The following is a 25667-nucleotide window of genomic DNA, read 5'->3' as shown; positions in this document are numbered from 1 at the left end:
CCATCCATTGCCAGCCGTCTCCCACGTCAAACGGCTTCTGGAGACCAGAGGGGCAGATAACTCGATGGGGCATGGCATCATACCTGCTGGCCATCCAGTCCTCTGGACCCCTGCCAACAGAACAGACAGGACAGCGGTGGTTAGGAGGTGGAGCCGGCTGCTGGAGAAGACATCTTGCTCGGGGTCTGTCTGTGCAGGAGCTTACCTTCGGACCCTTGCTGCCATGGCAACCCTTGGTGCCAGGCTCTCCTGCTGGTCCAGGGTCTCCTCGCTCTCCCTGAGAAACAACACAGGTCTAGATGAGCTGGATGACGGTAACCAGGGGCCTGCGTGGACGCTCAGTACATTTGTTTTATTAACCGAAAAAGAAGAAGGAAGAAAGAAGGGAGGAAGGGAGGAAAGGAAAGGGGGAAGGGAGGATTAAGGAAAGAAGGGAGGGAGGGAAGAAAGAAGGAAGGAAGGAGGAGAGAAGGAAGGAAGGAGGGGAGAGGAAGGGAGGAAGGAAGGAGGAAGGGAGAGAGGAAGGAAGGGAGGGAGGGAAGAAGAAAGGAAGGAAGGAAGAGAGGGAGGGAGGAAGGAAGGAAGGAAAGAAGGAAGGGAGGGAGGGAGGGAAGGGAGGAAGGAGGGAAGGGAGGGAAGGAGGGAGGGAGGGAAGGAGGAAAGAAGGAAGGACAGAAAGAATAGGAGAGGGAGGAGGGGGAGGAAGAGGAGGAAGAGGTGGAGGAGGTGGAGATGGAGGAGGAGATGGAGGAGGAGATGGAGGAGGAGGAGATGGAGGAGGAGGAGATGGAGGAGGAGGAGATGGAGGAGATGGAGGAGGAGGAGATGGAGGAGGAGGAGATGGAGGACATGGAGGAGGAGGAGGAGGAGGAGGACATGGAGGAGGAGGACATGGAGGAGGAGGACATGGAGGAGGAGGAGATGGAAGAGGAGGAGATGGAGGAGGAGGAGATGGAGGAGGAGGAGATGGAGGAGGAGATGGAGGAGGAGGAGATGGAGGAGGAGGAGATGGAGGAGATGGAGGAGGAGGAGATGGAGGAGGAGGAGATGGAGGAGGAGGAGATGGAGGAGGAGGAGATGGAGGAGGAGGAGATGGAGGAGGAGGAGATGGAGGAGGAGGAGATGGAGGAGGAGATGGAGGAGGAGGAGATGGAGGAGGAGGAGATGGAGGAGGAGATGGAGGAGGAGGAGATGGAGGAGGAGGAGATGGAGGAGGAGGAGGAGGAGGAGGAGGGGGAAGAGGAGGAGGAGGAGGGGGAAGAGGAGGGAGGGGGGGGAGGAGGGGGAGGAGGAGGGGGAGGAGGAAATTGAGGAGGAGGGGGAGGGGGAGGAGGGGGGGAAGAGGAGGAGGAGGAAGAGGAAGAGGAGGAGATGGAGGAGGAGGGGGAGGAGGAGACTGAGGAGGAGGGGGAGGAGGAGAGTGTGACCGAGGTTTACAAACCAGAATCCATGCTTATAAAGACCTCAAACAAATCACAGGGCTCCACCATCAGCGCTAGGCGCCAGAGCCCACCCACACAGCGCCTGCGCACGCCTCCTCTCCTCCCACGCGCTCATCTTGTCTTTGATCACTCAGGGCTGTGGCACTCAACTGCTCCAGCACACCTCCACGTCCAGCTTTTTGCTTTTTTTTTGGGCTGGATCATTGTGAGATAAAGTCCCTAGCATGGTCTGCCCCCAGCTAGCTTGCCACCTCGACATCCTCAGATCTCAGGCTCCTGATTTGCCTGGGCAGAGTGGACCAGGGACAGGGGAAAGGAGGCAGAGCTCTGACTCCCCAGAGAAAAAGGTCACTTGGCATCAAGTTCAGTGGGGAATGATGGAGGAAAAGGTAAAACGCAGAGACGGCTGCTGAGTGCTGGAGACCAAGCTCAGGGAGAGTTTAAGAAAACCTCGAGATTTCTTTTGTTGTTGTTGTTTCTTTGCCAGTCCTGGGCGCTGACCCTGAGCTTCTTTGGCCCAAGGCTAAGGCTCTACCCCCTGAACCACAGCGCCACTTCCGGCTTTTTCTGTGTCTGTGGTACTGAGGAATCGAACTCAGGGCTTCGTGCATGCTAGGGGACCGCTCTACCACTGAGCCACCTTCCTACCCCCCAACCTTGAGATTTCTAAAAGAGCTTCAATCACACCCAACCTGTGAGATTTTATATTATAGACATGCAATTCAGAAAATAAAAAAGAAAGGAAGGAAAGGAAGGAAAGAAAGGGAAGGAAGGAAGGAAGGAAGGAAGGAAGGAAGGAAAGGAAGGAAAGAAAGGGAAGGAAGGAAGGAAGGAAGGAAGGAAGGAAGGAAGGAAGGAAGGAAGGAAGGAAGGAAGGAAGGAAAGACAGACTGGACCTACAGCAATGCCCTCTTCTCCCAAGTAGCCTTCACTGCCTTTGACACCCGGGCTTCCCTGAAAAAGAAAAGGAAAACGTGAACATTTTCTGTTTTAGAAACTATCCAAGCACATCTTAAATTGCCAAGGTGCGAGAAAACAGGCTTCATTTATACTCATAAAAAGAAATGAACTGTCCAGATAAGTAGCTGGATAATTCACAGGGGCAGAATACAGTGCTCAAGTTCCTTTCCAGACAAGCATTCCAACCAACAAAACCATCCTCACCCCTGACAGAATTTACTTTTTAAGAAAAAAAAAATCAATTTTTTAAAATAAGGATTTATGCTATACATAGGAAAAGAGAGCGCACACACAATTCTTTACTTTTTGTTGGTTGTGGGGCTTGAACTCTGGGCCTGGGCGCTGTCCCTGAGCTCTTCAGCTCAAGGTGAGCGCTCTACCACTTGAGCCAGGGCACTACTTCTGGTTTTCTGGTAGTTCATTAGAGATAAGAGTCTCATGGACTTTCCTACCCGGGCTGGCTTTGAACTAGGTGTGATCCTCAGATCTCAGCCTCCTGAGTAGCTAGGGTGACAGACCTAAGCCACCGGGGCCCAGCAGAAATGATCCTTTCTACTCAACTCGGTGAACAGGTGTATCAGGGAATGAGGGAGTCAGATTCGAATGTGGGTCTGTGTCATTCCAAGTCTCAGGCTCTTCGTGATGCACAGAGATTCGTTGTTTCCTCCTAAAACCCAGTCTGAGAGTCATTCCACCATCCAAATCAAGGGAGGGGCGGTCTAACATGCAAATCACCTTTTTCCCAGGTGTCCCAGGGTGGCCCATGGTGCCATCTTCACCCACACACTTGCAGAACAAACAGCAACAGGTCCTTTCTGCCACATTGATCTGAGGAGTGGAGGAAACAGACGGCACTTGTAATATTGCTTCCTAAATACAACACACGCGTGTACATGCACACAAGCATGCTCGCTCATGGTGCCACATGGGTTTCTGCTGCAGTTTAAGAGGCCTGGTCACCACTTCAGGGATTATGTTCTCAGGGGGTGTCCCCACCTTTTGGGGGTGGGGGAAGTCCTATATTCTCCTCCTCTTGAACAATTCCCAAAAACAATGTCAATTTTTTTTCTTTCTTTTTTTTTGGGGGGGTCCAGTCGTGGGGCCTGAACTCTGGGCTTGGGCACTGTCCCTCAGCTCTTTAGCTCAAGGCTAGCGCTCTACCACTTGAGCCACAGCACCACTTCCAGCTTTTTGCTTATGTGGTGCTGAGGAATCAGGGCCTCAGGCATGCAAGGCAAGCGCTCTACCACTGAGCCACCTTCCCAGCCCCAATGTCAATTTTTTTTTAAATGGTGCCCGGGATTTGAACTCAAAGCCTAGATGGCGTCCTTTAGCTATTTTGTTCAAGGTTCCACCACCAAGCCACTGCTCCATTTCCAGTTTTGGTTTGGTCGGTTGTGGGGCTTGAACTCTGGGCCTGGGCGCTGTCCCTCAGCTCTTCAGCTCAAGGCGAGCTCTCTACCACTTGAGCCACAGCGCCACTTCCAGTTTTCTGAGTGGTTTATTGGAGATGAATGTCTCACGGCCTTTCCTGCCCAGGCTGGCTTGGAACTGTGATCCTCAGATCTCAGCCTCCTGAGTAGCTGGGATGATAGGCGTGAGCCACCAGTGCCCAGCCCGGTTTTTGTAAAGCTGAAGAGTCTCGCTGGACTTTGCTGCCCTGGCTGGGAGTGATTAGAATGACAGGCTTGGGGCCTGGCTCCAACTGTATTTTTCACATGCATTGATTTCTCTCTACCATAGAATATTTCTTTCAAACAACCCGTTCTTTAGGCGGCTGGTTAATTCAGAGAAGAAGACCTTCTTGGCTCTCAAGGGATCAGGGTGAGTTTCAATTCAAACCCACAAACAGGAAGTCAACAGACAAACAACTGAAAATGTAAACTTATCAGTTTTTGTTTTTTTTTTTTGCCAGTCCTGGGGCTTGAACTCAGGGCCTGGACACTGTCTCCGAGCTTCTATTTTACTCCAGGCTAACACTCTGCCACTTCCGGGCTTTTCCTGTGTATGTGGGACAGAGGAATGGAACCCAGGGCTTCAAGCATGCTAGGCAAGCACTCTACCACTAAGCCACCTTCCCATTCCCCCCCCCCCCCATCAGCTCTTTGTAAGTAACTCACCAACTGCTTTGCCAGCTGACTCCCGAGATCCCTCATGCCCATGGTGAACTGAGTCCTGTAATCAAGTCCTTTCCCGAATTCAATGTAGAGAAGATCAGCCAGGTCGTCGCTGGGATGGCCAGCTCTGTCCAGGGCCACAGTCAGAAGGGCATTCAGGCCTGTGCAACAAGTGTGTCCGGGTGAGGTGGGCGTGGCCACTTGGGTCTTTATTTGCATATTGCAATCACCCATCTCAGGAACCAATGGCCTTGAGAGAATCCCATCCACCCTCTCCCCTCACCCAGCTTCACGATGTACAGCGAATGCAACCATCCTAAAGGAATGAAGTTGGAGCCTGGGAACACTGGCACAGAGCTTTTAATTCCCTGGTGATCTGAAGTCAGAGAGTGAAGGTGGAGAAAGAGGAAAAAGGAAAGAGGAGGAAGGCGAGAGGAGGAGGAAGAAAAAGAAAAAAGAAGGCTTGTATTTTTGCCACGAAGTGGGGGAATGCCTGTAGTTTTGGTTTGGTTTGGGGTTTTGGACTGTTACTTGGACTTGAACTTGAGCCTGGGTGCTGTCCCAGAGCTTTTTTTTAAGTGGTAGAGCTGGGTGCTCTACCACTTAGAGCATACCCTCCACAGCCAGCTTTTTGGTGGCTGATTGGAAATAAGAATCTCATGAACTTCCCTCGCTTATGATGGCCTCAACTCCCCATCCTCAGATCTCAGCCTCCTGAGTAGCTAGGATGACAGGCGTGAACCACCAGCACCCGGCTTCCAGATTGCTATTCGTATTGAAGCCAGAACACATGGCTGCAGGGAGTCTCCATCCATCCTTGTTTTATTAAGAAGAGACAGTAAGTCAGACTGACCATTGGGTTTAGAATAGAAAAAGCCAGGTTGTTTGTTTGGTTTTTTTTTAACGAGGTCATAAACACCACGGTTGGTCCATCTGGAGGTCTGAAGGAATGGATAGAAAAGCTTTAGAAACATGAAACAACTGTCCAGACACATTTCTAATGTTAGAAGAAAATAATGTGACTCCTACATTCTTCGGTGAAGGAGAAATACTGTAAACTCAGCAGAAATAGCAATGTTACATCAGCTGGGGTAAAGGAAGAGGAAAAGGCTCAGAAGAGGAAATACAGGACAGGAATTGCTGTTCTATACACACAGAACATGAGCAGAAAAGCCCGTATCAGGAGCTAGGAAGGTGGCTCAGCGGTAGAGTGCTTGCCCTTCATGTATGAAGCCCTGGGTTTAATTCCTCAGCACCACATAAACAGAGAAGGCCAGAAGTGGCGCTGTAGCTCAAGTGGTAGAGCGCTGGCCTTGAGCTCAAGAGCTGAGGGACAGCGCCCAGGCCTAGAGTTCAAGCCTCATGACCAATCAAAAAGAAAAAAGAGAAGAAAAGAAAAGCCGGTAACAGAATGTTCCTCTGAGCCCTTCTCCTTATTGAGCATATGTACAGCAGACACATTCTTAAATTCCAAGGATTTTAAACAGGATACTGGTAGTTCACACCTACAATCCTGGCTACTCAGAAGATCTGAGAGATGGTGGTTTGAAGCAAGGCCAGGGAGTAAAGAGTCTTTGAAGACTCTTATCTTCAATATGCCCACAAAAGGCTGCCCTGGAGGTGTGGTTCAAGTGGTAGAGCTCCCACTTGGCAAGAAAGCCAGCTGAGAGCCTGGGGCCCAAAGTTCAAGCTCCAGTATCAGCATACACACACACACACGTACACACGCACGCACACATGCACGCACACACGCACACACGCACGCACCTTCTTTTCTACCCTTCCCTCTCATCCAGTACCTGCTTTTCTCAGTTCATCGGATTTTTGTTCAAGCTTTTCAATATCATCATCCACGCCATCTGAAAATAAGAGGGCCACCTGCGCACGTTCCAAAAAGAAAAAAGGAAAAAGAAAAAAATACATGTTTTTCAAAGTAGAGTTTTGTTTTGTTTTTGGCAACTGCAGATCTGTAAGGAAAAATAAAATCACGGTTACCTTGCCTCTGGCGGCTGACTTGTTCTGGAAGGCATCCCAGAGCGAAGTCAAGAAGTGTGTGTTGAGAAGCGCAGGCCCACGCAGAGCCACGCCCTTCAGGCTGTGTAGAATGTTCTCACTGTAGATCTCGAACTTGGGGGAGTATTTTTCCACGGCATTTGTGACCTGGAAAGCCACGCTGACCTGCGTCTCAGTACCCACCTCACAGCTTACCCCATTGAGGGAGCTGATGGCACGTAAGACTTCTGGAAGGTACGATGTCATCCAGGGCTGACTGTCCAGCAAATTCTGCCCCGGCTGCTGCGTGGAGATGTCAAACCCCACCACCACGTCCACAAAACAATCTAGGATTTGAAGCAAAGAAGCGTGTTTACATTAACAGCGAACTTTCATTTGATTCTTTTCCCCTTTCCTGGTTTATTCTTTATAAACCAGAGTTGGGCTGTGTGCCGGTGGCTCAGACCTGTAATCTGAGCTATTCAGGAGGCTGAGATCTGAGGATCAAGATCTGAAGTTAGTCCAGGCAGGAAAGTCTGTGAGACTTTTTTTTTTTTTTTTTTTGGGTCCAGTCGTGCGGCCTGAACTCTGGGCCTGGGCGCTGTCCCTCAGCTCTTCAGCTCAAGGCTAGCGCTCTACCACTTGAGCCACAGCGCCACTTTCGGCTTTTTTCTTTTTGCTTATGTGGTGCTGAGGAATCGAACCCAGGGCCTCAGGCATGCAAGGCAAGCACTCTACCACTGAGCCACCTTCCCAGCCCTAGTCTGTGAGACTAAACTAAACTACAGAGAAAAAGAAAGAGAAGAGAAAGTAAAAGAAAGAGAAAGAAAGAGAGAGAGAAAGAAAGAAAGAAAAGAAAGAAGGAAGGAAGGAAGGAAGGAAGGAAGGAAGGAAGGAAGGAAGGAAGGAAGGAAGGAAGGAAGGAAGAAGCAGCTGCTGCCAGGAGCTGGTGGCTCACGCCTGTCATCCTAGCTACTCAGGAGGCTGAGATCTGAGGATCACGGTTCAAAGCCAGCCCGGGCAGGAAAGACTGTGAGACTCTAATCTCCAATGAACCACCAGAAAACTGGAAGTGGTGCTGTGGCTCAAGTGGTAGAATGCTCTTCTTGAACTGAAGAGCTGAGGGACAGCGCCCAGACCCAGAGTTCAAGCCCCATGACTGGCAAAAAAAAAAAAAAAAAAAAAGGCAGAAGTGGCGCTGTGGCTCAAGTGGTAGTGTGCTAGCCTTAAGCAAAAGAAAGTCAGGGACAGAGAGAGAGAGAGGAAGGAAGGAAGGAAGGAAGGAAGGAAGGAAGGAAGGAAGGAAGGAAGGAAGGAAGGAAGGAAGGAAGGAAGGAAAAGAAAGAAGGAAGGGAAGGAAAGAGAAGGGAGAAATGGGAGGCAATGAGATCGTAAGCAATTGTCTGTCTTTGTCTTACACCTTTCCAAATGGAAGCATTCCTACACAAGGGCGGGCTCACGTTCCCCCAATAAAGAGAAAACGACACAAAATATCCACAAGTCACTCACACACAGTCTCTCTGCCTCTGTCTGTCTGTCTGTCTGTCTGTCTCTCTCTCTCTCTCTCTCTCACACACACACACAACTGTGGAAAAAGCTCCCATTCCAATCGGAGCCAACCAATCGAAATTCTCCCAGCAACTTTAGGAAAAGCTCTGGAGGGGAGGAAAATGTCCGGGAAGACAGAAGGGACATTTTACATATGTACATATATATAGATATATATGGAACCTTTATGAAATACTTACTGCTCTCACCCCCCGATGTGCAAATGTTGCGAACGATCCTCTTCTTCACCTTTCTGAGTTCATCGAAATTATGAACTGTCAGCTTCCGGTCGGCAGAGCCGGTGATCTGCAAGAGCTGCTGGTGGTCCACGTCCCCGATGCCTACGGAGTAGATGGTGATACCCTGGTGTCTCAGCTCCAGGGCGGCCGGGGCCACGTCGTCTTGGGACTGGCCATCGGTGAGGACCAGCAGCACCTGCGCAGTACCTTCCTGGATCCGACTCCCCGTGTCTGGCTGGAAGTAACGAGCCACCTGCCGGAGCGCAGCCCCAATGTGAGTGTACCCGAAAATCTGCTGGATCTTCTCGATCTCCAGCCCGATCTTCTTTCTGCCCGTGAAGGTGCCCAGGGGAAACTCAGGGCGGTATGTGTGGCTAAACTGGGCCACGCCTATCTGCACCCTGTTGAGACCAACGTCAAAGTCATCAACGACCGACGTGAGGAACGCCTTCATCTTCTTGAAGTCCTCTGGGTGGATGCTGTTGGATCCATCCATGAGGAACACCAAGTCTACCTTGTCAATATCACAGTCTAGAAAAGGAAGGAAGAGAGCCAATTAGCAGCAGGAGCTGTGATTTCTTTCACCCCTCAGGAGTATTTGCATCTACATAGAAATGATTTCGATGAAGAGGGTAAAATGAGGATGAGGATGGTCTCGGTTTATTTGCACATATGAAAAGAACAATGTCGGGCACCGGTGGCTCACGCCTGTGCTCCTAGTGACTCAGGAGGCTGAGATCTGAGGATCGTAGTTTGAAGCTACCTGGGCAGGAAAGCCCATGGGTCTCTTCTCTGCAATTAACTGACAAAAACCCAGAAATGGAAATATAGCTCAAGTGGTACCAGCCTTGAATGCAAAAGCTGAGAGATAGCACTTAGCACTTAGGCCCTGAGTTCAAGGCCTAGTACTAGCACACAAAAAATTAAAGGAGGAAAGAATATTGGACAGTAATTTGAATGGACGGTGTTGCTAGAAATCTATTGTTCTCATGTATGGTAATGTGAATACTCCCCCTTTGTTCAACTAATTAATGCTGATAAGTTTCTTTTTTCTTTATGGTCGATAGTGGGGCTTGAACTCAGGACCTGGGCACTGTCCCTGAGCTTTTGTACTCAAAGGTAGTGCTCTACCATTTTGAACCACAATCCCACTTCCAGTTTTCTGGTGGTTAATTGGAGATAAAGAGTCTCATGGATTTTTCTGCCCAGACTAGCTTTAGAACTGTGATCCTCAGATCTCAGCCTCCTGAGTAGCTACCATTGTAGGCATGAGCCACTAGCCACCAGATAATATTTTAATTTAAAAATAAATGATAGGGGCTGGGAAGGTGGCTAGTGGTAGAGTGCTTGCCTCACATGCATGAGGCTCTGAGTTCGATTCCTCAGCAGCACATACACAGAAAAAGCCAGAAGCGGTGCTGTGGTTCAAGTGGTAGAGCGCTTGCCTTGGGCTGAAGAGCTCAGGGACAGCGCCGAGGTCCAGAGTTCAAGCCCCACAACCGACAAAAATAAACAAATTCATACATAATAAATCATGTTTCTCAAAGCAGTGTCTTATCTTATGCTAGCATGTGAAACACTTAATTGGATAGGAAATAAGTCCAAAGAATTCTTTTAAAAAGGCAACAAGAGATAAACCACTCACGTGGCCTTTTCTATTTTTCTTGGCCTGTCCACTTTGGTATTACACTATTTTCATTTCTGCAAAGTCAGAGAACTAGTTATGGAATGACACACACACAAAAACTTCTTATCTTTAGTCTAAAGTTTCTGGAAAGCCTACGATTAGTAGTAACATAGCATATAATAATAATTAATAATAATTAATAATGACATTTATCCATGTAGGGATTCAAATAGAAACAGATGGTGTGTATTATTGACTTAGCCTCTTTGGTTAGTTGAGCAATAAATTTTTTTCTCGATTTTGAAGGAAGAAGTGAGGGGAGAGTGTAAAAGCATGATTTCTGATGCGTATCTATTTGGCTTCATCTTACATCAGCTCTCTTTGTGGTGCATGGAGACCAAAACAAAACAAAACTACCTATTTTAGAGAAAATATTCTTGAGTACACAACACAATATAGTACGATGCCTTCCCTGTATTAACATAGAAAATATAAAAAGAATATGAGCTGGGCGCCGGTGGCTCACGCCTGTCATCCTAGCTACTCAGGAGGCTGAGATCTGAGGATCTCAGTTCAAAGCTAGACCTAGGCAGGAAAGTCTGTGAGACTCGTATCTCCAATGAACCACAAGTAAGTACTGTTTTCCTGCTTCAAGGAGAACTTCCAATTAGAAACACAAAAATAGATGTCAACTTTCCAAGGACACTTGAGAGGAATAGATCAAATTTTAGCCATTCATCACCAAGAGGTGAAAAAAAAAAATTGTTGTTTTTAGTAAGATCCAGAGAGATTTTGTTAGTTTGGTCAAAAGAAAAAAAACCCAACATTTCCAGGAGACAAGGCGTATGAAAACTAGACAAGCAGCCGGGGTACTGGTGGCTCACGCCTGTCATCCTAGCTACTCAGGAGGCTGAGATCTGAGGATCATGGTTCGAAGCCAGCCTGGGCAGGAAAATCCATGAGATTCTGATCTTCAATGAACTACCAGAAAACTAGAAATGGTTCTGTGGCTCAAAGTGGTAGAGTGCTTGCCTTGAGTTGAAGAGCTGAGGGACAGCGCCCAGGCCCAGAGTTCAAGCCCCACGACTTACCAACAAAAAAAAAAGAAAAGAAAAAAGAAAACTAGAGAAGCCAAATGATTTTGCAAAGGAACTGTACCCAGATGTTGGCACTGCTGGACGAATAGCAACTCATCTAATGAAAAAATATGTTCAGCCAGGCACCAATGGCTCACACCTGTCATCCTAGCTACTCAAGGAGGCTGAGATCTGAGCAGGGTGGATTCAAGTCAGCCTGGTTAGGGAAAGACCTTGAGCCTCTTATCTCCAATTAACCAGCAAAAAAAAAAAAAAAAGAAAAGAAAGAAAAGTCTGGAAGTGGGGTTGTGGATCAAGTACACTAACTCACCTTGAGCAGAAAGGCTCAGGGACAATGCTCAGGCTCAACACAATAAAAGAAAAAAAAAAAAACAAGCAAGAGTATTAGGCCCTGAGTTTAAAAAAAAGAAATAAAAAGAGAGAGGGAGGGAAGGAAGGGGAGGGAGGGAGGGAGAGGGAAGGGGAGGAGAGGGGAAGGGAGGCAGACAGATATAGGTGATCTATCCATCCATCCTGGAGCTCTTTCTAATGCTTGCTACTTGGTCCCGTGCTAAGTTTTCAAACCCATCCTGGCCCTTATTTTCTCTCTGGAGAAGGTGTTGGGGTGGCTTCCTGACGAGCCTTACCTACTTTAGAAGAGTTGCACACGCTGGCAGACACGTCCGAAAAGATGCCCTGGAGGCCTCCGAAAGTCTCCACGAAGTAGTACCTGTCCTGTGACCCGGCCATGGCCAACAGCTCCACGGGATTGGCGCCCGCGATGCCCACGGCCAGCACCACGATGCCTTTATCCCGCAGGCCCTTCGCCGTGGCGTTGAGTTTCTCGGCGTCGTGGGATTCCCCGTCGGTGATCACCATGAGGATTTGGGGGACTCCCTGGTGCAAACGGCTGCCCCGGGCCTCGGTGAACATGTGATCGGAGAAAGCCAGCGCTTTGGCGGTGTACGTGTTGCCTCCCATAGGTTGATCGTGCTGGATGGTGGAAATCACCTCTGCTTTCGTGTCCAGGGCATTCAGGTAAAAGAGCACTTCGGGGTCGTCGGCGTATTTCAGAGCGCCAAACCGGACTTGGTTCTTGCCCACGTCGGCCTTCTTTACCAAGCCGATCATAAAATCTTTCATGATGCTATATTCGTCATGGTCAATGCTGCCCGAGCTGTCGATCACGAACACCACGTCTAAAACTTCAATCCGCTTGCATTCTGGAAGAGAAGGGGAGGTGGGGGTGGGGGGGGGAATCAGCTGACACCAGCTCTGGGTAGCATGGGAAATGCCTTCGACTTTGTTCTTACATTTCTGGTGGTGCCAGGCACCGGTGGCTCACACTTGACATCCCAGCTACTCAAGTGGTTGAGATCTGAGGAGCAAGGTTTGAAGTGAGCCTAGGCAGGAAAGTCCTTGAGACTCTTAGCTCCAATGAACTAGCAAAAATCCCAAAGTGGAGGTATGGCTCAAGTGGTAGAGCACCAGCCCTGAATGAAAAAGCTGGAGGCGGGGAGCCACTGGGAAGGTGGCTCAGTGGTAAAGTGCTCGCCTAGCACGCATGAAACCCTGCGTTTGATTCCCCTGTACCACATACACAGCAAAAGCCAGAAGTGGCGCTGTGGCTCAAGTGGTAGAGTGCTAGCCTTGAGTAAAAGAAACTCAGGGACAGTGCCCAGGCCCCAGGACTGGCAACATAAATAAATAAAAAGTTAGGGGACAGTGCCAGGGCACAGAAAGAAGGAAAGGGGAGGGAAAGGGAAGGAGCGGAGGGAAAGAGAGGAAGACATGGAGTAAAGAAGGAAGGTAGGGATAGGAGAAGGAAATGAGGAGAGGGAAGGGAAGAAGGGAGGGAGGGAGGGAGGGAGGAGGGGGGAGGGAGGGGGGAGGGGGGAGGGGGGAGGGAGGGGGGAGGGGGGAGGAAGGGGGGAAGGATAGGGGAAAGGAGGGAGGGAGAGAGGGAGGAAGGGAGGAAGGAAAGAAGGAAGGACAGAAAGGGGAAAGGAGGGAAGGAGTAGAGGAGGGGAGGGAGGGAGGAAAAAAGGGAGGGAGGAAGGGAGGGAGGAAGGGAGGGGGGAGGGAGGGGGGAGGGAGGGGGGAGGGAGGGGGGAGGGAGGGAGGGAGGGAGGGAGGAGAAGGGGGGAGGGAGGGAAGAAGGAAGAGAGGAAGGAAGGAAGGAAGTAGAGGAAGGGAAGGAAGGAAGGGGGAGGGAAGGAGAAAGGAGAAAGGAGGGAAGGAAGGAGGGGAGGGAGGAGGGGAGGGAGAGAGCAAAAGAAGGGAGGGAAGGCAAGAAGGATTCCTAAATCTTTGAGGCTAAAAGGAAAATCACAGTTCCGTGTCATTTTTCTCCTATAACGGGTTCTTTCAACATGTGTTTTCATTTATTTAAATATTGTCTTTTTTTTTAAGACCTAGGGATCTTGAGACTTCACTCTCAAACTAAACCTTGGGGGAAATGACCAAATAAAAATGAATTTGGCCATGCTCTTTTTTTTTTTATGGTTCTCGCGTAGCTCAGTTGGAAGATTCTAATTTCTCCCTTTTTGACTTTCTTAAAAGATCGCTTTGTATGATTGGACCTCATCATACAAATGAACTCATTTCTCATTCGGCCTCACTGAGTGGTCCTAGCCCCCCCCCCCCCCCCCCCGTCTTCCTCAGTGTTTGAAAGTGGAGGTCAATGCCAGGGAAAAGCAAAGCAGGAAGGACACGGTGGCCCACAGAAAGGAATTCAGCCATGCCAAGTTGGAGAAGAGGGATTGAAAGACGGTTAATCATCCCGTCCTTATATGGCGCCATCTTGATCCAGACCTAGGATCCAAACATGATGTCAACCGTTCCTGAGAAACAGAACTGTCAGAAAGTATTTCCCCCCACACCACATACACACAGGCCTCCTACATTTGCTTCTTTCCTAAGAAGTCACAAGGAAGCCACGTGGTAAGCTGTTGAACATGAGAAAACCAAAGATCCTTACCACTGTCCACAAAGCCATGTGGACAAAGCCTTAAGACCTCATTCTTCAGAAAAGCTGATCTCACCAAAAGATCCCAGATCTCTCGTGGCCCTTTGGTGAGCTGTGAAGCCAGCTGCCATCCCATAGGAGACTTGGGGCTAAGACTGCTTGAAGGTTGCCAAGTGGCCGAGAGTGTGTATTTATTACGGATGGAATTACCAGGGAATAAAAAGCCAAGAAGACTCCTTTCTTTTTCCTTTTTTTCCTACGAAACACAGACCAGGTCTTATCAAATGTTTTAGTGGGAGTTAATGGAACTGTGACTTGAAAGAAGTTTTCCTCCCTTAGAACTCCAGTAAGTTCCATCTCTTTCTAGAAATTTTGCAGAGGGCCTCTGTTATTAGGCTCATATTCAGCACTGGGTTCTCTTGGTGGGTTGTTGTTGTTTTTTCTTTTTTTTTTTGATTGGTGATAGGGCCTGAACTCTGGGCCTGGGCGCTGTCCCTCAGCTCTTCAGCTCAAGGCCAGTGCTCTACCACTTGAGCCACAGCACCACTTCTGGTTTTCTGAGTGGTTTAATGGAGATAAGAGTTTCACAGGCTTTCCTGCCCAAGCTGGCTTTGAACTGTGATCCTCAGATCTCAGCCTCCTGAGTAGTTAGGATGACAGGCGTGAGCCACCACGCCCAGCTACATTCAACCATTTCTAAGCCTCTTGTAGGATCAAAGGAAGAGTCACAACCTCATTTACCTTTGAAGGAATCTGTGTGCAATTCCTTCTTTGTTTCTAGCATAAAAGCCTCAATAAATCAGTGAATACTTGATTCTTCTCATTTCCAAATTTCAGTAACCTCCTGTTCTGTTCCAGTTACTCAGAAGAATATCATAAAGTCACTGTGTTCTTTCCAGATCTTGGTGTACTGCGGTGGGAGTTGGAGTTTTCGGAGGAGGGGAGCTACACATAGCACTGGCATCTCCAGAGACTAACGGTTAAGAGCAAATGGCCTGGTGTATGCCGAGCAATGAACTATCAGGACTGCCTGTGTTTAGTGGAAAAGCCTTGAATAAACCCAGCAAGGGGCTGGGAAGGTGGCTCAGTGGTAGAGCGCTTGCCTCGCATGCATGAGGCCCTGGGTTCAATTTCTCAGCACCACATAACCAGAAAAAGCCAGAAGTGGTGCTGTGGCTCAAGTGGTAGAGCGCTCGCCTTGAGCTGAAGAGCTGAGAGACAGTGCTCAGACCCAGGGTTCAAGCCCCACGACTGACCAAAAAAAAAAAATAAACCCAGCAAATATGCTTCCTCTGAGTCATAATTGATCCATACTACACAATTAATATTGACTTTAAATACATGCATCTTTTCAGTTCTGCATATGTGCACATGATGTTGCTTGCTAGTTAAAATGTTATCTTTTATAGGGGCTGGGAAGGTGGCTCAGTGGTAGAGTGCTTGCCTAGCATGCATGAAGACCTGAGTTTGAGTCCTCAGTACCACATACATAGAAAAAGCCGGAAGTGGGGCTGTGGCTCAAGTGGTAGAGTGCTAGCCTCGAGCAAAAAAAGCTCAGGGACAGTGCCCAGGCCCTGAGTTCAAGCCCCAGGACTGGCAAACAAAATAAAACAAAACAAGTTATCTTTTTTTTTTTTTATAAAAGTCCTGCTTCTTATCATGATGTATGTGACTTAAATGATTGTTTTATTTTAAAACTATTTCTTCCTCTAAAAAAAGAAAGTGGGGGCTGGGAAGGTGGCTCAGTGGTAGAGCGCTTGCCTTGCATGCATGAGGCCCTGGGTTCGATTCCTCAGCACCACATAAGCAAAAAGAAAAAAGCTGGAAGTGGGGCTGTGGCTCAAGTGGTAGAGCTCTAGCCTTGAGCTGAAGAGCTGAGGGACAGCGCCCAGGCCCTAGTGTTCAGGCCCTACAAACGAACCCAAAAATAAATAAATAAATAAATAAAATAAATAAAAAAAGAAGGTGGGGGCTGGGAAAGTGGCTCAAATGGTAGAGTGCAGCTCGGGGACAGTGCCCAGGCCCTGAGTTCAAGCCCCAGGACTGGCAAAAAAAAAAAAAAGTCAACTATTGGTGGCTCAAGCCTGTCATCTTAGCTACGCAGGAGGCTGAGATCTGAGGATCATGGTTGAAAGCCAGTCCAGGCAGGAAAATCAGTGAGACTCTGATCTCCAGTGAACCACCAGAAAACGGAAAGTGACGTTGTGTTTCAAGTGGTAGAGCACTTGCCTTGAACTGAAGAGCTTAGGGACAGCGCCTAGGCCCAGAGTTCAAGCCCCTTGACCCACAACAACAACAAAAAACGGGTAGAGCTGGAAGAAGAGGTAAAATGGGAGAGTAGCTGCTTATTAAGCATGAAGTCCTGAGTTCAACTCCCAGTACTCCCCTCAACCACCCACCCCACTTCCAGACATAATCTTTGGAGAGAAAGTTCAAGATGTGACTAGGCCCAGGCTCACCTTCCTGGGGACTGCATATGCCCAGAACAAGGTCATCTTCGATGTGTTGCAGAATATCAAAGTTCTCCACATAAAAAACCATCTCGGGCCTCCCACTGATCTCCTCCAGTTGGGTGACATTGGAGCCGAAGACTCCCACAGAGTAGATAATGACGCCATCTTGTCGCAGCGCTTCGGCCGGCTCCTTCACCGCGTCCTGAGCTTCGCCGTCTGTGATGAGGAGAAGAAACTTCCTGACTCCGGGCCGAGCCCCCTTGGTGGGGCTGAAGTACTGGGACACGAAGGTCAGGGCACTTCCGGTCAAGGTAGTTTCTCCGATGTGAGCCATCTGGTCTATGGCGTTGGAGATGTCGCTTTGGGTGGCGAACGTGCCCAGCTGAAACTCTTCCCTGTTGACGTCACTGAACTGGACCACACCAACCTGAACCCTGTCCGCCCCGATCTGAGATCTGCTCACTAGATTCTTCATGAAGATTTTCATTTTGCTGAAGTTTTCAGGACCAATGCTGCCAGAACTGTCCACCAGAAACATGATGTCAGCTTTCATGTCCTTACAGGCTGTGAGGGAAGACATCGGGGTGTTAATCAAGTCTATTCAAAAATCTGAGTCACTAAGAATTCTATTTTGAAGAACGTGCTCAGCAGTGATACCTAGTAGGTAAGTTAAAAAAAAAAAACAAAGAAAGGCAAATAAGCCAGGTGCTAGTGGCTCACGCCTGTCATCCTAGCTGCTCAGGAGGCTGAGATCTGAGGATCATGGTTGAAAGCCAGCCCGGGCAGGAAAGTCTGTGAGACTCTTATCTTCAATAAATGACCAGAAAACTGGTTCAAAGAGGTAGAGTGCTGGCCTTTAGCAAAAAAGTTTAGGGACAGCACCCAGGCCCTCAATTCAAGCCCCACAACCAACCAGAAAGAAAGAGAAGGGCTGGGAAGGTAGCTTGAATGCTTTGCATTCAAGAGGCCCTGGGTTCCATTCCTCAGCACCACATAAACAGAAAAAGCTGGAAATGATGCTGTGGCTCAAGTAGTAGAGTGCTCGCCTTGAGCTGAAATGCTGAGGGACAGCGCCCAGGCCCAGAGTTCAGGCCCCACAACCAACAAAAAAAGAAAAAAGACAATAAAAGAGCTGGGCATCGGTGGCTCACACCTGTCCACTAACTACCCCAAGAGGCTGAGCTCTGAGGATCTTGCTTAGAAGCCAGCCTGAGTAGGAAAGTCCATGAGACTCTTCTCCAATGAACCACTAAAACACTAGTAAGAGGCATGGCTCACTTGGTAGAGTGCTAGTCCTAAGCAGCAAAGCTCAGGGACAGCACCCAAGGTGTGAGTTCAAGCCCCAGGACCGACCGACCAACGCACACACACACAATAAGTATTTGTTCCTATGTGGAGCTGGGTTGACTTTTATAATTATGCTCTCTAGAATACAACTAAGAGCCTCTTGTCATGCTGCTTTAATATCTAGTGATATTAATACCTAAACAGTGATATTTGAAGCAATTCCTTCCTGTAAGTATGTATGTGTTTGTATGCTGGTGTTGAGGTTAAAACTAGAGCCTCACCAGGCACCGGTGGCTCACGTCTGTCATCCTAGCTACTCAGGAGGCTGAGATCTGAGGATCGTGGTTCAAAGCCAGCCCGGGCAGGAAAATCCATGAGATTCATTTCCAATGAACCACCAGAAAACCACAAGTGGCGCTGTGGCTCAAGTGGTAGAGCGCTTGCCTTGAGCTGAAGAGCTGAGGGACAGCGCCCAGGCCCAGAGTTCAAGCCCCATGACCAACAACAACAAAAGCAACAATTAGAGCCTCAGTCTTGCTTAGCTCTTTCATTTAAGGCTGGTGTTCTACTACTTGAGCCACAGCCCCAATTGCAACTTCCGGCTGGTGGACTGGAGACAAGAGTTTCAACAGACTTTACTGTCTGGGTTGGCTTCGAATGGCGATCCTCTGATCTCAGCCTCTTGAGTGGCTGGGATTACAGGTGTGAGCCAGATGCTCTTCCAACAGCACCAAAGCCTAACCTAACCGGCATGCACATGGGCACTGAAATCCAGGGTGCCTCTTCTACCTTCCTCGGCACAGATCTCCTGTACCACTTGATTCCGAATGTCCTTCAGGGCGTCGAAGTCGTGCACGTAGTAGACCCTCTTCTCCTCGCCTGCCATTTCTTGCAGCTGGGTTTGGTTGGCTTCCCCAACGCCAATGGCGTAGACCCGGATGTTTTCACTTCTCAGTCTGTGTGCAGGCTCCAAGACGTTATCCTCCGACATGCCGTTGGTGAGCACCACCAGGTGACAGGGCACTTTGTTTCCCCGTTGCTTCTTGGCCTCCTGCAACAGCTTCAGGGTAAAGTTCAGGGCCGCCCCTGTGTGGGTTCGGCCCCCCATCTGACGGATGTTTTCGATGGCTTTCCCCAGGTCCTGCTTGCTGGAGTACTTGTCGATCTCAAATTCTAAGTCCCAGCTGTCCGCGTACTGAACGGCCCCAACTCGTACCTTGTGGGGAGCAATGTTGAACATCCCTACCACCTCGGACAGGAAGGACTTCATCTCGTGGAAGTCTGCCGCCTGGATGTCCCCCGAGCCATCGATCAGTAGATAGATGTCAGCTTCCTCGGTGTCCACGCAAGCTGAAATAGGACCAGAGGGGGAAAGGGAATTCAGAAAGGGGAAGAATGGACAGAAAACAAGAAAGGGGTTTTAATACAGGCTACTTGCTCTGCTAGGCCAGAATTGGAGGGTTGTAGGATGGAGGGGGGAATCTGGGAATCTTAGCATTTATTGGAGCAAATACAATCACTTCTGATTCCTTCAAGACCATTTATCTAGAGCCGTGTCATGAATCTGGGTAAACAGGAAGAGCCCAGCTTTACTGTCTTCACTCATGCTGGGTGCTGGTGGCTCACACCTGTCATCCTAGCTACTCAGGAGGCTGAGATCTGAGGATCGCGGTTCAAAGCCAGCCCAGGCAGGAAAGTCCGTGAGCCTCTGATCTCCAAGAAACTACTCAGAAAACTGGAAGTGGCGCTGTGGCTCAAGTGGTAGAGCACTCGCCTTGAGCTGATGCGCTCAGGGACAGCACCCAATTATGGTGACCCCATCTAAGACATATCCAGAGGAAGCATGATATAAATATTTGCTGCAGAATTTATACATGCACATGAATGTATATACCCCTCCGTAGAAATATTTATATAACATACATCCCCATGCAGAGAGCATCCAGATGAAATATATCACCCTGTCTCCTCTCTAAACTGCAGACTTGACTGGTACTTAATCAAGTGTTTATCTTCTGTCTAAACTTCATTTATTCCCTATGTTGGAATTTGGGTATAAGGGAAGGAGAGGAAGGAAAAGAGAGCTGGGAATGTAGCACATGGTGAAGTGCTTACAGACAGATACACACACACAATATAAAGCTGGGCACTGGTGACTTTTGCCTATAATCCTAGCAGCCAGGAGTACCAGATTAAATCCTGAGGCTAAAAAGGAGTAACTCCTTCTGTCCACCCGGTTTGTTCCCACCAGCCCCATTTTTATTTATTTATTTTGGTCAGTCATGGGACTTGAACTCTGGGCCTGGGCGCTGTCCCTCAGCTCTTCAGCTCAAGGCAGGTGCTCTACCACTTGAACCACAGCGCCACTTCTGGTTTTCTGGTGGTTCACTGGAGATCAGAGTCTCACAGACTTTCCTTCCCTGGGGGCTGGCTTTGAACCGTGATCCTCAGATCTCAGCCTCCTGAATAGCTAGGATGACAGGCGGGAGCCACTGATATTCCCAGGACCACGAAGGAAGGAAGGAAGGGAAGAAGGCTACAAACTCCTGGCGGCCTGCCCAGGCCTCACCAGACTTCAGGGACTGTGTCCTTTCCGACAGCACGGTCACACTGTGGGTGATCTGCTTCCGGAGCTTCTTCAGAAACGTCTGGTTGTGGGCTGCCAGGTCGGAGAAAGTACTCAGCATGGAGAGGTGCTGGCCCGCAGGGTGGGAGGCCACTTTCTCCAGCTGGGATTGGCTGGCCCCTGCCACGCCCATGGCGAAGATGGTGACGCCCTCTCGGCGGAGGCTAGCGGCCGCCTTGGTGACATTGTCCTCCGACGCTCGGTGGGTCACCAGCACTGCGATCTGGGGGACCCCCTGCTGCTTCCGGCTGCCCCTCTGGAGGTTGAACACTTCCTTCCTGGTTTTCCTGATGGCAGCCCCCGTGTAGGCCAGCCCCGGCTCCGGCACCAGGTCTTCTATGTGCTGGAGAACTTCTGACTTATTCAGGCCTGCGCTCAGATGGCTGATGACTTGGGTCTCGTTGCTGTAAACCACCAGGCCAACCCGCGTGCAGCTTGCCTTTATGTCCAGGGCAGCTACGCTCTCCTCCAGGAAGGCTTTCAGGGAGTCAAGATTCTCCTGGCTGTCGTTGAGGGACATGTCCAGCAGGAAAACCAGGTCGGCTACCAAAGGACCTTGGCACACTGCGTGGAGAGGAATGAACAGGACAGGTTTAACGCCAGGCTCACTCTCTCTACTGAACACCAGCCAAACTCAGGGGCATATGGAAACAAAGAGGAATCCAGGTACCGTAGCTCAAGCTTATAATCCCAGCTACTGGGGGAGGCAGAGAAAAAGGAGGATTGCATTTGGAGGTCAGCCCAAGCCAAAAAAAAAATAATGTAAACAGGACTTGATCATATAAGCAAACAAGCAAGGAGTAGGGTGCGGACTTCTGTCAGCTCAGGGCAGGGAGGTGGCTCAGTGGTAGAGTGCTCAACTAGCAGGCATGAGGCCCTGGGTTCGATTCTTCAGTGCCACATACGCAGAAAAAGCCAGAAGTGGCGCCGTGGCTTGAGTGGTACAGTGCTAGCCTTGAGTAAAAGAAGCTCAGGGACAGCGCCCAGGCCCTGAGTTCAAGCCCCAAGACTGGCAAAAATTTAAATTAAAAAAAACTTGTGTCAGCCCAGCTAGAAAGGAGGCCATAGGTAGAAAGACTGCAATCCAGACTCATTTGGGAAAAAGAAAAGACCCTATCTTAAAATGAAACAGAAAGCCGGGCGTCGGTGGCTCACACCTGTCATCCTATTCAGGGGGCTGAAATCTGAGGATCACGGTTCAAAGCCAGCCCAAGCAGGAAAGTCCATGAGACTCTTATCTCCAATAAACCATTAGAAAACCAGAAGTGGCGCTGTGGCTCAAGCGGTAGAGCGCTCGCCTTGAGCTGAAGAGCTGAGGGACAGCGCCCAGGCCCAGAGTTCAAGACCCACGACCAAAAAAAGAAAAGAAATGTACTCATTACCTGACTCACGAAACTGTAATAACTATTGTAAAAAGAATGCATCACTGTGTTTGAACTATGGCTATATCTGAGCTATGCAGAAATAAACTTCATAATGGTTAATTTTTTTTAAAAAGAAAAGAAAATGAGTCACGTGAAGTCATACAGGACCTTAGACTTAATTTTCTGCTGTCACGGTGTTATAATTCTTTTTTCCTCACCAAGTCTTCATTTTAATTTTAGGAAAATGTTACTCGCTTTCTATAAAGTTGGTTAATATGAGTTTGTTTTAAAATTTAAATTACTGCTAACAACTATACCCGTTACCTGACTAATGTAGTGGTAACCCCTCTGAATAATAACAATAATAATAATAAATTGCCTTAGTTACTAAATTACCTTAGCTTGTTTTTCTTGTATGGTTTTTTTTTTTTTTTTTTTTGTCAGTCGTGGGGCTTGAACTCTGGCCTGGGTGCTGTCCCTCAGCTCTTCAGCTCAAGGCGAGTGCTCTACCACTTGAACCACAGCACCACTTCTGGTTTTCTGTTGGTTCACTGGAGATCAGAGTCTCATAGACTTTTCCTGCCTAGGCTGGCTTTGAACTGTGATCCTCAGATCTCAGCCTCCTGAATAGCTAGGAAGACAGGCGGGATTACCAGCATCAGGAAGATTTTCCTAGCTTTCTCACGCATGCAGTCCCAAGGCCTACCTTCTACATGGATGTCATCAGCTGCTCCATCTTGATGCTTGATGGCAGCCTGGATGATCTTGGTCATGTTCTGGGAGAAGGTACTGAGCTCCCTGGCAGTCCGGAGGTGGACGTGGAACCCCGGGGTGGCCATGAGCTTCAGGTTTTCCTCAGATGCTTTCTGCAGCCCCACAGAGATGATTTTCACCCCATCTCGCTGTAGGGCCTTGGAAGGCTCTTCCACATCATCCTCAGACTCTGCCGAAGCCAGCACCACCAAAATGGGGGGAAACTGCCTCTTATCTCTCCCATTGGCAGGCGCAGAGAAATAGGTCTGGTGCGCTTGCTGCAAGGCGTTTCCTATCTTCAGGGAACCACCAAGGAAGCTAACGTTCTTCTTGAGGTGGTTGAGCATGGGATTTCTGCTCCGAAAGGTGTTCAGGTGGAACTCACTGTGCAGGGTATTGCTGTACTGGGCCAACGCCACACGGTATTTGTTGGGTTCAATGGGGATACTGGTGATCATTTTGTTGATGAACGTTTTCACCAGAGGGAAGGATTTAATTCCCAGGTGATCGGAGCTATCCACCAGAAATACCACGTCTGCATACTCAGGGCCTGTATCACCGGGAACACAAATAAAACAAAAATGTTTCATGTCAATGATTTTTTGGGTTTTTTTTTTTTTTTTTGGTCGGTTGTGGGGCTTGAACTCTGGGCCTGGGCGCTGTCCCTCAGCTCTCTAGCTCAAGGCAAATGCTCTACCACTTGAACCACAGTGCTACTTCAGGTTTCCTGAGTGTTTTTTTGGAGATCAGAGTCTCACAGACTTTCCTTGCCCGGGCTGGCTTTGAACCATGATCCTCAGACGTCAGCCTTCTGAGTAGCTAGGATGACAGGCTTGAGCCACCAGCACCCAGCATGCCAATGATTAAAAAAAGAAGAAGAAAATTCTCTTTCAATTACTTTTTTCTTTTTTAGCCACTTCCAAATAGACTGAAAATAATGGCTTAAAACTATACTTTTTCCTCTAGGGAAAAGATGTCGGTCTTGGGCTATTTCTTTCATAGACCTTCTCAGTTGAAATGGATCCCAAAATTACACTGATCATTTTTGCAAAGATTTAGCTGATTGGCAGGTGCTGGTAGCCTCATGTCTGTCATCCTAGCTACTTGGGAGGTTGAGATCTGAGGACTGTGGTTCAAAGCCAGGCCAGGGCAGGAAAAATTGAGAGACTCTTACCTCCAATGAGCCACCAAAAAGCCAGAAGTGGAGCTGTGGCTCAAGTGGTAGAATGCTAGCCTTGAGCAAAAGAAGCTCAAGAGACAGTGCCCAGGCCCTGAGTTCAAGCCCCAGGACTAGAAAATAATAAATTTGCTTCCAAGGCCAGAGTCCTTAAGTCAGCATAAAAGCCAATTTGGGAGGAGGTGCTGGCCCCAAAGGAGGCAGCATGGGAGAAAATTGGTTAGAAGAGGCAGAACTGAGCAAGGACAGACCACATGTTCTGACTTTAATTCCACTGAATATAAACTGCTAACCACAGCTGTTGATGGTGGACAGCTAGAAACGTTTCAGAGTGTACACAAGAATGAATATTCTTTACAAGAAACAGGTCAACCGCTCATGTTAATACAAAAATGTAAACATGTAGCCAAGATAGACTTTTGGCACAGAAGCAGCAGAGACATTACAAATTTTTGAGACCTGAACCTAAGAGTCGTGGAACTTTTATGTAACCTGCCAGCAGACCTAAAATGGGTTGACTCAGAAGAGAAAATGCCAGCTTGCTTGCTTCTTTTGTCAGTCCTGGGGCTTGAACTCAGGGTCTGGGCACTGTCCCTGAGCTTTTTTTGCTCAAGGCTAGCGCTCTACCTGAGCCACAGCACCACTTCTAGCCTTTTCTGTGTATGTGATACTGAAGAATCGAACCCAGGGCTTCATGCATGCAAGGCAAGCACTCTACCACTGAGCCACCTTCCCAGCCCCTTTTCTTTTCTTTGGGCTAGTACTGGGACTTGAACTCAGGGCCCCAACCTTTCACTTGACTTCTTCACTCAAGGCTAGTGTTCTACGACTTGAGCCATGACTCCACTTTGGGCTTTTTGGTGGTGAATTGGACATAAGAGTCTCATGGATTTTCCAGCCCGAATTGGCTTTGAACCGCAATCCTCAACTCTCAGCCTCCTCCTTCCAGTACCCAGCAAAAATGCCACCTTTTTTGCCTTTTCATTGTTACTAAGGAATAAGGTCTAGGATTTTCAAAGGAACATAATATAATTTCAAGAAAACTGTCTCTTGGGGCTGGGAAGGTGGCTTAGTGGTACAGTGCTTGTCTAGCATGCATGAAGCCCTGGGTTCGATTCCTCAGTTCCACATACACAGAAAAGACTAGAAGTAGCACTGTGGCTCAAGTGGTAGAGCGCTCACCTTGAGCAAATGCTCAGGGACAGCACCCAGGCCCTGAGTTCAAGCCCCAAGACTGGCAAAAAGGAAAGAAAACTGTCTCTCAACACCTACCCTTGCTAGTACCAAAATCAAAAGGTGAACATCATTTAATTGGGTTCAACTCACTTATTACCTAGTTGTTATATGTAAAAATATTGTGAAAGAATCCTCCCCATTTTGTTTTCCTTACCAGAATCTTGGTTCTCACAAACGTAGGAACAAACGGCAATAAGAAATAAAATGGCCAGCATTTTCATATTGGGACCTGAAAAATCTCCACCTTGAAATCTGAAAAAGACAAAAGCATCAACGGGGGGGGGGGGGGGGTGGGGGAGATCATTGTATTGAGAGGTGGGGTGGGGTTGGAAAACGGGGAGAAGAATGGTGGAAGGGGTGACATTGAACAAGATGCATTGTACCCCTAATCTGGCTTGTTGAGTTGAAACCTCTCTGAACAAGCTACTGAAATAATAAGACCACAACAACAACAAAAAATAAATAAATAAAAGAAAAATAATAAGATCACTACAGATGCTATTTGGGAATCAAGACTCATATATATAAGAACCCCCAAACTGGGCCCCGGTGGCTCACGCCTGTCATCCTAGCTACTCAGGAGGCTGAGAACTGAGGATCGTGGTTTAAAGCCAGCCCTCCAGGAAAGTCTGTGAGACTCTTATCTCCAATGAACCACCAGAAAACCAGAAGTGGCGCTGTGGCTCAAGCGGTAGAGCACTTGCCTTGGGCTGAAGAGCTGAGGGATAGTGCCCAGGCCCAGAGTTCAAGCCCCATGACTGACAAAAAAAAAAAAAAACTATGGGAGTTGTGCCTCAAGTGG

The 25667-nt window shown here is 48.6% G+C and overlaps 1 protein-coding gene across 1 annotated transcript in view; it reads right to left on the bottom strand.

Annotated features, from left to right (window-relative positions):
• Positions 1 to 25080, bottom strand: part of Col6a6 (collagen type VI alpha 6 chain) — a 58661-nt gene extending 33581 nt beyond the window's left edge. The window contains exons 1-14 of the mRNA XM_042666002.1: positions 25020 to 25080; positions 22406 to 23002; positions 20279 to 20899; positions 18499 to 19059; positions 16429 to 16986; positions 11649 to 12224; positions 8260 to 8829; positions 6515 to 6858; positions 6319 to 6397; positions 4523 to 4680; positions 3138 to 3230; positions 2343 to 2396; positions 206 to 277; positions 84 to 110 (exon numbers count right to left, since the gene is read on the bottom strand). Coding sequence (XP_042521936.1) covers positions 84 to 110; positions 206 to 277; positions 2343 to 2396; positions 3138 to 3230; positions 4523 to 4680; positions 6319 to 6397; positions 6515 to 6858; positions 8260 to 8829; positions 11649 to 12224; positions 16429 to 16986; positions 18499 to 19059; positions 20279 to 20899; positions 22406 to 23002; positions 25020 to 25080 — 4371 coding nt within the window. The remainder of the gene's footprint in view (positions 1 to 83; positions 111 to 205; positions 278 to 2342; positions 2397 to 3137; positions 3231 to 4522; positions 4681 to 6318; positions 6398 to 6514; positions 6859 to 8259; positions 8830 to 11648; positions 12225 to 16428; positions 16987 to 18498; positions 19060 to 20278; positions 20900 to 22405; positions 23003 to 25019) is intronic.
• Positions 25081 to 25667: the final 587 nt, after the last annotated feature.

Source organism: Dipodomys spectabilis, unplaced genomic scaffold (assembly GCF_019054845.1).
Source record: "Dipodomys spectabilis isolate Male_0828 unplaced genomic scaffold, ASM1905484v1 ptg000360l, whole genome shotgun sequence".
NCBI lineage: Eukaryota > Metazoa > Chordata > Mammalia > Rodentia > Heteromyidae > Dipodomys > Dipodomys spectabilis.
Note: the sequence above shows the minus strand (reverse complement) of the source record. Positions and strands in the feature narration are given on the sequence as shown.